The 11419-nt window shown below is 45.5% G+C and overlaps 1 protein-coding gene across 1 annotated transcript in view; it reads left to right on the forward strand.

Moving 5' to 3' along the window:
* Positions 1-6118, forward strand: part of LOC139050832 (nose resistant to fluoxetine protein 6-like) — a 60392-nt gene extending 54274 nt beyond the window's left edge. Inside the window, exons 6-8 of the mRNA XM_070527849.1 lie at positions 2248-2445; positions 3757-3850; positions 6064-6118. Coding sequence (XP_070383950.1) covers positions 2248-2445; positions 3757-3850; positions 6064-6118 — 347 coding nt within the window. The remainder of the gene's footprint in view (positions 1-2247; positions 2446-3756; positions 3851-6063) is intronic.
* The last annotated feature ends 5301 nt before the right edge of the window (positions 6119-11419 follow it).

Raw genomic sequence — 11419 nt, forward strand, 5'->3', positions numbered from 1 at the left:
GGCGCATATCTTCTTTAAAGTGGATATGTGTTGGAGTCTCTCCCGCTAGAATTTGTACATAGCAATATATTGGTTGGTTGGTTGAAAACCTTTATTGAGGTCCTGCAAGGCGCGCTTAGCACGCAGCTGGCTACTCCCATGTCGGCACCGTCGGGCCAATCCTGTCGGCCGCTCTGCAGGCCTGCTGGACGGCCCAGAGTTGGTCGACCAGGAGCGGGCTGCGGAGGGCCGCCTCTCACCTGGCCGGGGCAGTATGGGGGCTTATGCATTTCGATTTTTTGTGCAAATAACGTCCACCTCTTCGAGTAGATCAGCTCATTCACAAGGATTGTACTATCTGTCACAGGCAATTTTTAAAATGGTCGCAGTTTCGCCGGAGAGGCGAAGAATCCATTGCGATAACAAATTAGCAGACGAACTAAGGACAGTAACTTTATCGGCCGTATAAACTTGTAAACGTCTCCTTTCTAACTAAATTAACAAGCATCGTGTCAGCGCGCACAGCTAACATGAACACATTTCACTCGATAACCGCGGACAATCGCTGTCAAAACACTGGCGTGAGGACACATGGCAGCAGCCGCGAGTGAACTGACCTTCGTGCTGTCTATCGCTTCAACGCAAAGTGAGCGCTGACAACACACAGCACGCACAAATCTATGAGCCGCCGACGCGCCCAGACTCTGCCCCCAATACAAATCGCTCGAAAGATACGGTGGCGCGACTGCGCGAAGCCGACACGTGTGCAGTTGCAGCCGCAGTAAAATGCTGCCCCCCTCCCTCCCCTGCCCTCGGTGTCTCGCAACGTTAGGTGCCTGGCGCGCGACGGAAGACGGCGCGATTCTTTTTCGCTTTTGTCCTTTTCGAGCTGGTGAGATTGAGTTGCGATCGTGGGCTTTCGCAGGCTTTCACTCGCACTACAGCGTAGGGCGTGCGGCAACCTGCACTTTATCAGAACCTCACGGCGACGCCAACGCCAACGGCATAAATGTGCTTAGAGTGTCCATATATTTGCTATCGCAATAAGATTTTTGAAGGTGTTCGCTGGAGCACCCTGTATAAATGCCGACAGCAGGGCTTTCTTGGCGCCTCGCGAAGTGGACTGTTAGTGGTAGTCTATCGTATTCAGCGTCGCTTAGTTTTTAGGCGAAAGCCTTAAGTGGCTCGTTGCAATGGTTCACACCCGAAAAAAGTGGCGTCTGGTCCAGTGAGACAAAATGTATCATCTGGAGCGGCTCATACCCCCGTAAGCAAGCAAGAACGCAGTGGCTGAATATGAATGAATAAATGAAAGAACGATGAAGGAAAGAAAGAGAGAACGAAACAACGAAATAAAGAACAAGGAAAGCAAGAACGAACGAAAGAAAGACGGAGAGAGGGACGGAAACAAAGAGACAACGAAAGAAATAACGAAAGAACCGTTAGGTAGTGCACTAGGTGCTCGCGTGTGTCGTTGAGGAGGTTGACCTACAGCGCCATGCGTTTACTTCAAACTGCGCCTCGTTATGTCGTGCAAGGTCTGACCCCTCTGATCATATAACTTAATGCACTACCATGCGTGCAGCAACCTTTCGCCTTCACGTGTTAAAGGAATCTAGAATTCTGCCGAAGTTTTATTGAGTCATCCGTGCATTCGGTCTATCGTTCGGTGAACGATCTCTAACAGACATGAATGCCGCGATGCGGCGGTGACAACGCGTGAACGGTGGGATCCAAACGACAGCCATTAGGTGCACTGTGATCTTTCTACCGCCCCAGCAATGGTTATCGAGGACCAAGAGCTGCCAAGTGTCACCATGTACGCCTTACTGTTCTTTTATTTTCCTCATCATACGTGTTTATAAACGTCTTGTGAATGCATCTAACAGGCTTGCGAGCCGTTAGAAAAGTTACGTGCGTTAGTTTTAATCATAGTCTCAGTCAGGCTAGCCACGACGATCGAGTTCATCTTCTACAACAGCCACGGTGGCTCAGCGGCTATGGCCTTCTGCTACTGAGCACAAATTTGCTGCTTCGATTCCAGCGCACAGCGGGCAGATTTCGCTTGTGTAAAAATGCAAAAACGTTCACGTACTCAGATTTAGGTGCCTGTTCAAGAGTACCAGGTGGTCAGAATTATTATCAGCACTCTGCTACAGCGCCCTTCATAGCGCCAGCGATGCTTTGGGTCGTTAAACCATATCAATCAGTCAATCAAACAATCAATCAATCAGCCAATCAATCAATCAATCATATTCTTTCTTACAGAACGCTCGACGTGCGTAGCCTTACTAATCGAGACGCTTAAGTCCTTCTCCCTGGTGTCCAACACAAGAATGATGCTTAGCGTCGCCAAGGACAAAGGCTCCGACTCGTACACCTACCGTTTCTTTCATGGCCTTCGCTTCTTCAGCATCGCCTGGGTTGTGGTTGGTCACTGCTACGGCTCTCCTTCTGACACGTGGTGTAAGTTCCAACACAATGTCAATGAGCATACGTACACACACATATATACAACATTATTGCTTGGAGCAACCATTTTATATTAACCTCAGTGAGTCCGGTGCTCCAAATTTTATACCTAAAAATTTCTTATTTCGGGAACTGGATATCTTACGGAAAGCTCATAGAAGTATATTTTATTTCCCGGGGGGAATTTTCAGCTGTGGACAGCTTACGGCTATTCATTACAATGCGAATAAATTTTTACCGAAATATTATTGCATTGTTTTTTTTGCACGAGTGTACTCTTACTCGCCATGAGCAGAAAGAAATGTGAACAAGTTTTTTTTTCTATTTCATGTGGTAAAGTGTTTGAGCTTCTTGGCGTGAATGCTCAAAGGAGGCTTCAAGATTACCGCGTAACAATTTAATAATATAAAGTGCATACTTCACGCTGTGCATGCCAGTAGAGTTTCCAGTGTTGATTTTACTTGGTGTCTCTTTACACCGTCCTTCTTTTTTCCTTTTGCGCTGGTTAATACCATGCTTGGCATCGCCCGCGGTATGAATCCTAGGGGTAGTTAGAATTCTTAAGGTTGTGCGTTTGACTGCATGGCCGGCTCTATTATCTCCCTAATGACTGGCCCTATTATACAGGAGAACTAGTGGTAGGCAAGAGGCACCATGAGCAGCCACATCATTTAGTAAATAAGAGCATGCGACACTTCTGCTATATTTTCAGACAGAGGCAGCGCCACTCTGGCATCCGATTGCACACTGCGTTCAGCAAAAAAGATTAAAATTAGAAGCTCCCAGGAACGTATCACTATGCACTTAACAATCTCAGTGATTTAGGCACCGAAAGCAGCGCAGACACTTAACTCTGATTTTGGGGGCAGGTGTTATTTATGGTCGTAGTGACCGCATCGCGATGGGGGATTAAATGCTGAAATGATCATGTACAGCCGGCGGCAAAAGTTTACGGACCACGGGATCTCCGAAAACGTTCAGTAACCAAGCAGCCTGTAGCAGTAGCCAGTAAAACTGTATAAGAAAATGTTAGCATATTCTAGTCGAGGACCGAACTGCAAATACCAGACTGCATTTTGAGGTTGCGGAGATATTCTGCCTTTTCTCAGACTTCGTGCCCCAAAATATATTTCGCCGGCTGTACATAAATCTACGTGCGTGTTAGTGGGAACTACACGGTTCCAATTACTCCTGAAACTTCACCAAAGGCGTTTGTCATAGCCCGTACATGTTACATTGGGATTGGGATAACCCAATGAGTTATTGTTATTATTACTTATGGTTAATTAATTTGTTTCCTTTCAGCCCGTACTATCAGCAACGTCACATTCGCTGGCAAATGGCTCACCATGATTGTGACTGCAGGGGTTATAGGCGTCGACAGTTTTTTCTTTTTGAGGTGAGTACACAAACTACACTTTTGTTTTATCATTTTGACTAAGCAATATTATTTGAGAGAACATCACTTATAAAAGCAATTTCGGGCGTGCCCAAATGGAAGCTCTCGAAGAAAGGTTGCTATTTGAATCAGAATTTGAGCAGCTCTATGTGTTTACACTTATGTAAGTGACTACACTTTTGTAAGTGACTACCCTCTATGTGTGACTACACTTTTGTTTTATTATTTTGATTAAGCAGTATTATTTCAGAGAACATCACTTATGAAAGCCATTTCGGGCGTGCCAAAATGGGAGCTCACGGAGAAAGGCTGCTATTTGAATCAGAACTTGAGCAGCTCTATAGTCATTACGGGCCGAAATTATCGAAACCATTACCGCGACCGTAACGAAAATAGAGACTCCAACGAAATAATGCAGTACCACATTAAGTTTGCATTTGCAACACTGGAACGGAGGTTGGCAGAAACGAGGAAGACGCAAAGGGATTTCTGCCACTTTTATACAATTTCTCGCCACCTTGCCGTTAAAGTGCGCGTAGGTATCGGCATACGGCAGTAAGTTTGCCGATGCAATTTCGGCTGATGCAGGCGGCTGTGTCACTTCGGTTTCAATATTTGACAAAAATGCATATGTCACTCGGACAACGACCAAAGCACCTTATCCACTCGCAAAGAAGTATACGAATACGCCAGTCACTGCGAGTGATCACTGGCACTAAAGCAGCACGCTGCCAGCCCTGTGGTGGGCTGGCAGGGTGGACGTTTATCTCAACGAAAGATGCCTTCTTACTTTCTAGATTTTTCTTTTGTAAAAGAAGTCACCTAAATATTGGTAGGTCATTTGCGAAGCCTCCTCTTTGGCTTTGTGTGCGGCCATTGCGTAGAAGCCAAATGTCTACAAACGCCGATTCATACTCCACCCGAAGCCCGAAGCACCCGCAGCATCACTGCGCGGTATACATGTTCGTTGGAGCATACAAGGCAATGATGACGCATGAATTTTCTACATCCAATTGTAGGCCCGGTTACCGTGGAGGAAGAAGCGATGTGTGAAATTCCGATGTTCAGGTGCTCGTTATTCTTAGACCAATAAATTGTTAAGACCAAAAGCAGGAAAGTGAATCCGGTGGCTACGAATTGCAAAAAGAAAGAAAAAAAAGTAGATGACAAACGAAACCCGCAATTGCAACCCTTCGCTTATTGCTAATATACAGTGCGAATCAAATTTGTCTAGAGTGGAGACGCGCATAATTTTCTCGCCATCGATCGCACAGGCCGACGCCGCAAGGAAACGACTGCGCCGCCGACGCCGTATACGTGCTAAATGCTCTCGTAACCAACAGATCTCAACCATAGTCACTACCGCAAGGGGACGCTGGCGTAGTATGCAGCCAATTGTATGGGAAAGGCGAAAATGTAATGAAGTAGCGAAAGTTCACTACTGGCTGAAGCAGTGATGTCCTCCCTCTCCATTGTTCACGTTTTATGTGAAAGGTAAAGGAAGATGAATTGAGAACAGTGAATTAGGGTTTGATTTATCAAGCATTCGTTATAGAAAAATGGTGCAACAGAACGTCCTCGGACTAATGTATGCGGACGACATAGTGCTAAGAGCGGACAATTGAAGATATTTACGTATACTTCCGAAAAAGTGCGGCAGCACCACGACAAATCTAGGCCATACGTTTAGCACAGAGAAATCGGGAATTATGTTCTTTATTGGAGAGACGAGTAATTATGCGGTGTCAATTCACGAGAAGGCCATGCCCATATTGCAGCAATATATATACCTCGGCGTATACATGAACAAAGGAAAGACTGACTTAAGCACCCACCAAGATTATATTGAAATAAAGGGAAAGCAGAAAGCAGCAACAATGAAACATCGAGCACGTTTCGGTCACAATAAGTATGAGCAGGCGTGTGGAATCTGGAAAGGAGTAATGGGGTCAGCACTAACGTCTGTAAATGTAATTCTTTGACTAAAATCGTATAACTTGTCGGTTTTGGAAGTTAACCTAAAATGAGTATGCCGGTTGGCCTTGAGAACCCTCCGCAAAACCACAAATGAGACAGTGCAGGGTGATATGGATTGGGCCTCGTTTCAGGTAAGAGAAGCCTAGTGCAGAATTAGTTGAACAGAAAAACTCAGCAATATGGATCAAAATAAATGGGCGACTAAAATGCACAGTATATGTGCCTGAAAACCGCAGACAGGGGAAAGAGGAAGAGGTCAGAAAAGTTGGCCAGCAAGTACAGAGTAAGTGAAAGTATAAATAGACAACCAGGAGTCATTAAAAAGAAAGTGGGAGAAACAAAGGCAGTGAATTTGATGCAAAGAATAGTAACAGCAAAGACCACGGAGATTTACAAGAATAATAAGAAAGAAATTACAAGTGAAACTCGGTACGATAACACGAAGGGAAGTGCCTTGCTATCTGAGGCTCGAGCTGGTTCCCTAAGGACTAAAACATGCCGGAGCAAATATTTGCAGCAAGATTAGGCATGTGAATGCTGCAGCAAAAATCCGGAGACCACTGAGCACATCCTAATCGAACGCGAAGGCATTCACCCAGTGAGACCCGTAGGCAGCATACACCTTCCAGAACCATTTGGATTTAAAGTGAACGGAAGCATCAACCTGTCAGCAATCGAGATAAGCAAGAGACATTTAGAGTATTGGTGGAAAAAAGTCGCAGTTTCGCCTGAAAGGTGAAGCATCAATCGCGATAGCAAATTAGCCGACAGCTATACAAAATGAGGATAGTAGCTTCATCTGCTTTATAAACTTGTATAAACACTCGCTTACTACGTAATTGAACAAACGTGGTGTCACGCGCGCCAAAGCAAACATGACCACATTTCACACGATGACCGCGGAAACTCACGGTCAGAACATGAGTGAGGAAGCGCGGTAGCAGGTGCGAGCGAATTGACGTTCGTGCTGCCTCTCGCTTCAACGCGAACCGGCGGGAACACGTAGCATACGAAGCTATCGGCCTTCGGTGCTATTAGAAGACTAGACAATGTCCACAACGCAGATCACTTTCGAGATAAGGTTCGCGAGGTCGCGCCTTACGCATTAGCTGCCGAAGTATAACCTCTCCTCCCTCCTTCGCCTGGTGCGCTGATTGCGACGGAAGACGGCGCGCTTCCTTCACGTTTTCTTCCCTTGCGTGCGCGAGACTACACCGCAATCGTCGGCTCAACCTCGCAGGCTTCCACTCGCACATACAGCATACGGCGCGTGGTGACGATGCTATCGCCCTTGGACTTTATAGGTAACATGACGGCGACGCCTACGCCAACAGCAGAAATGTGCCTAGAAGGTTCATATAATTGCTATCGCAATGAAAAGCAGGGAAGAGATTGATGCGACCGGATCCGTTACAGGTATAGGTGGCATTACAAGGTATATAAGTTTTGAGGAAGACAAAAAAAAAGATTAAAAAGATGCTAGAAAAATGCTATAATTAAAAGCATGTATAGATTACCTGAGTAACTCGTGCAGGTTGCGTGACAGTGCCCACAGAAATAGTTCGTGTGTACGTGCGTGTGTGTGCTTAGGTTTTTTTTCCTTTTTTTATCCTTCTTTCTTTCTCACCTATTGCATCCCCTTTCCCCTCCCCCAGTACAGGGTAGCCAACCGGAGATAATCTCTGGTTAACCTCCCTTTCTTTCCTTTGCCTTTCTCTCTATCTATCTATCTCGTGCAGGCTAGGTGACTATTCGTCACCGCGCCCTTTCAAAGGGGATTCCTATGAATCATCATCATCATCATCAGCTAGCCACTCGAGACAAGTGCAATTCACCCTTTACGGGGGCACGGCCGCTCACTTCACGTTTTCGCACACATGAGCGCTTTAAGGCCACAGACCAAGGCCCTTGGACAACATGCAGTGCCCCACTCCGCGATCAAGTAGCGTGCCATTAGAATTTAAAATTCAGAATTTGTGTTGTGGTGCCACCAGTAACATTCATACAGTAGAGAACATAAAGATAAGATATTCATTTTGGGTTCTGTCAGCTTAGAATAGAACACCTTGGAATAATGCTGCTGCATTATGGCAGACCGCTAGCCTAGCGCCTTAGTTTCTTTAAAACACGCGGTCATGTGACTTTAGTCATACCGCAGAGCATACACAACGTGCGCCCGAATTGGGTATTCCAAGAATGTATCACAAGGAAACTTCATACGTCGTTGTCATCATCATCATCATAATCAGCCTATTTTATGTCCACTGCAGAACGACGGCCTCCCTGTGATCTCCACTTACACCTGTCCTGCACCATCCGATTCCAACTAGCGCCTGCGAATTTCCTATTTCATAGTTCCACCTAGTCTTTCGTCTTCCTGATTGCGTTATGTTTCTCTTGGTACCCATTCTTTAACCCTAATGGTCCAACGGTTTTTTTTACCGGCGCATTATATGACCTGCCAAGCTCCATTTTTTCCTCTTGATGTCAATTAGAATATCGTCAATACCTGTTTGCTCTCTGATCCAAACCGCTCTATTTCTGTTTCTTAACGTTATGCCTAGCAATCTTCGTTCCATCGCTCTTTGCGCGGCCCTTAACTTGTTCTCACGCTTCTTTGTCAGTCTCCAAGACTCTGCCCCATATGCCAGCACTGGTAAAATGCACCGATTGTACACCTTCCTTTTCAATGATAAAGTAAGCTTCCAGTCAGGAGCTGATAATGTCTGCCATATGTGATCCAACCCATTTTTATTCCCCTGTGAATTTCCTTCTCATGATCAGGGTTTCCTGTGAGTAACTGACCTAGGTAAACGTACTCCCTGACAGACTCTAGATGCTGACTGGCGATCCTGAACTCTTGTTCCTTTGCCCGGCTACTCATCATTATCTTTGTCTTCTGCATATTAATCTTCAACACCACTCTTACACTCTCTCTGTTAAAGTCCTCAATCATTTGTTGTAACTCGTCTACATTGTTGCTGAATAGAACAATGTCATCGGCAAACCAAAGGTTGCTCAAATATTCGCCATCGATCCTTACTCCTAAGCCTTCCCAGTTTAATGGCTTGAATACTTCCAAGCATGCAGTGAATAGCATTGGAGAGATTGCGCCTCCCTATCTGACCCATTTCTTTATGGGCACCTTTCTGCTTTTTTTGTGTAGAATTAAGGTAGCTGTAGAACCTCTCTAGATATTTTCGAAGGTTTTTACGCAATCGTTCTCTGCTCCTTGATAACGTAAAGCCTCTATGACTGCTGGTATCTCTACTGAATCAAATACGTTTTCGTAATCTGTGAGAGCCATATAGAGTGGCTCATTGTACTTTGCGGATTTCTCGATAACCTGATTAATGACATGGTTGTGATCCATTGTAGAGTATCCCTTCCTGAAGCCAACCTGTTACCTTGCTTGACTAAAGTTCACTGTTGCCCTTATTCAATTGGAGATTATTTGGGGAAATATTGCATATAATGCTGGGAATAAGCTAATGGGCCTATAATTTTCCATTTCTTTAATGTCTCCCTTTTGTGGATTAGCATAATTTGTGCGTTCTTACAGTTTTCTGGGACCCTTGTAGTCGATAGACACTTCGTGTGGACAGCCGCCAGTTTTCCAAGCATTATATCTCCTCCATCTTTGATTAAATCTACTCTTATTGCACCTTCTGCCGCTCTTCCTCGTTTCATGTCTTGGAAGGCCCTTCTGACCTCATCGCTAGTTATAGGAGGAGTTTCTGTATCCTGTTCATTACTGTTTCTAATGGAGGTATTCTCATTCCTCTGGGTATTGTACAGGTCAGTATAGAATTCTTCCGCTTCTCTTACTATATCTTCGAGATTGCTGATGATATTACCCGGCTTATCTTTCGGTGCATACATTGCATACATCAACTATTATGTAAAAAATAAGTGCGCGCTGGTGAGAGGGATTTCAGTGATAGGTGGAAAGGTTAGCCGAGCAAAAGCTTTGGCATGGTACTGCAGCTTTAATATATAACAGGACGAGGTGAACAAACAAAAAACGCGCACGTACGCGTCGCCTCTCACACAAACACGGAACACAACAGAAGTAAGCATAATTACATAAAGAAATGGAAAGTGTAGCTTCATCGCACCGTAGATAAACAAAATGTTATGCATCTGTGACCCTTTGGCTGCCCTACCGAGATGCATAACATTTTGCTTGCGTTGAATATTCGATTCGATACTTCTTTATTCACTTGTGTTTCCACGTGGCATAACGTCCTAATGGAGTTAAATATAAGCATGCATGCCCGCTTCATAGAGATAATGCGGCGGCGACTTATAAAATGTGTTGCCTATAATCAACCTTTCATAGCCTTCATCTTGATCACTGTTAAATTTCACACATTTATGAACCCTTTCGCGAATTGCCTTTGCCTGAGGACATGTCCAGAGTGTGCATACGCTGCCGGCGCAGGAGCAGAGCACTTTGGACACTCGACAATGTCTTGGTATGGTTGACCCAATACAAGTCACGGCTGGTGGAAGGGCTGCCATGGCGCGAAGTCGCCGGAGAGACTTGCTCGACCTGAAAAATATTATGAGGAAGGGAGCGTACACGCGGTTGGGATGGGGGGACACGTGTCACACTGGAGGATGGATTTTCGGACAATGAAAAGAGAGCGGAGGTCAGAGGGAAGGCCTAGAGGAGGTGTTATGGGTGTCTAGAAAGAGTGAGCAATGTGATCCGAAATGATTGTTGTGGTCATGACTATGTGCTGCACTCAGTGGACAGTAAGGGTCACACGTGTAGAATTGTGAATTTTGTGTATCTGCTCACAAATTTGCGATGTTTTGGCCTTCCTTTGGAGTTAACCGCCGCATCTATGTATAGCACACAGCGTCCCGTAAGTACGGTCGTTTCAGTTGCTGAAGTCGGTTGAACCCGCCGGCGGAGCTTTGTCTTCTTGTTATTGGTTAGGAATGTATACTTCCACGGCAGAAGACTGACCAAGTTTGTAATACCCGTGTCACACGAGCGTTTGGAAGGCCTTTCAACCGATAGTCAGTTGACACAAAGGTGAAGTTCGAGCTGCTACACGGGTGGTTTCGAAGGCCGCCGAATAAACAGTCTATTGAGTCAACGGAGCACCTTACAACTTTATCGAAATCTCAATGGCCTTTGAGCAACGGAAACGGAAACAGCGCGAACATGCCCTCTCGATCACAGTGTGCTCGTACTCACGGTTAGAAGGAACAAATCAAACCAAAATGCTCTCAAAATACTATATATGAGTTATTAATTATTCAACAAAGTATTTTTGCCACTTGATATGTGCGAACTGCACATACTCTCGACAACAGCGACGTGCAGCGACGCAAACGTTGCCGCAGTTTCGCTACTCAACAACTTAAGAACTCAACATATATTGGCACAAGATGATTTCGAATTACGCGCGCCAGCCGCCTCCTGCGTTCGTGCAGTTGTTTACTGCTACCTGCGAAAGATAGCGGCAGTGAAGCGGGCAACACGGGCTCGCAAGGCACGCGCAATCGGAGCAGCGTGTCATGAGCGCGGGACACGAGCGAAGAAGAAGACGTGCGGGTCTCTTGCGAAAAGACTGC

The sequence above is a fragment of the Dermacentor albipictus genome, chromosome 1, assembly GCF_038994185.2.
Source record: "Dermacentor albipictus isolate Rhodes 1998 colony chromosome 1, USDA_Dalb.pri_finalv2, whole genome shotgun sequence".
NCBI classification, from domain to species: Eukaryota; Metazoa; Arthropoda; class Arachnida; order Ixodida; family Ixodidae; genus Dermacentor; species Dermacentor albipictus.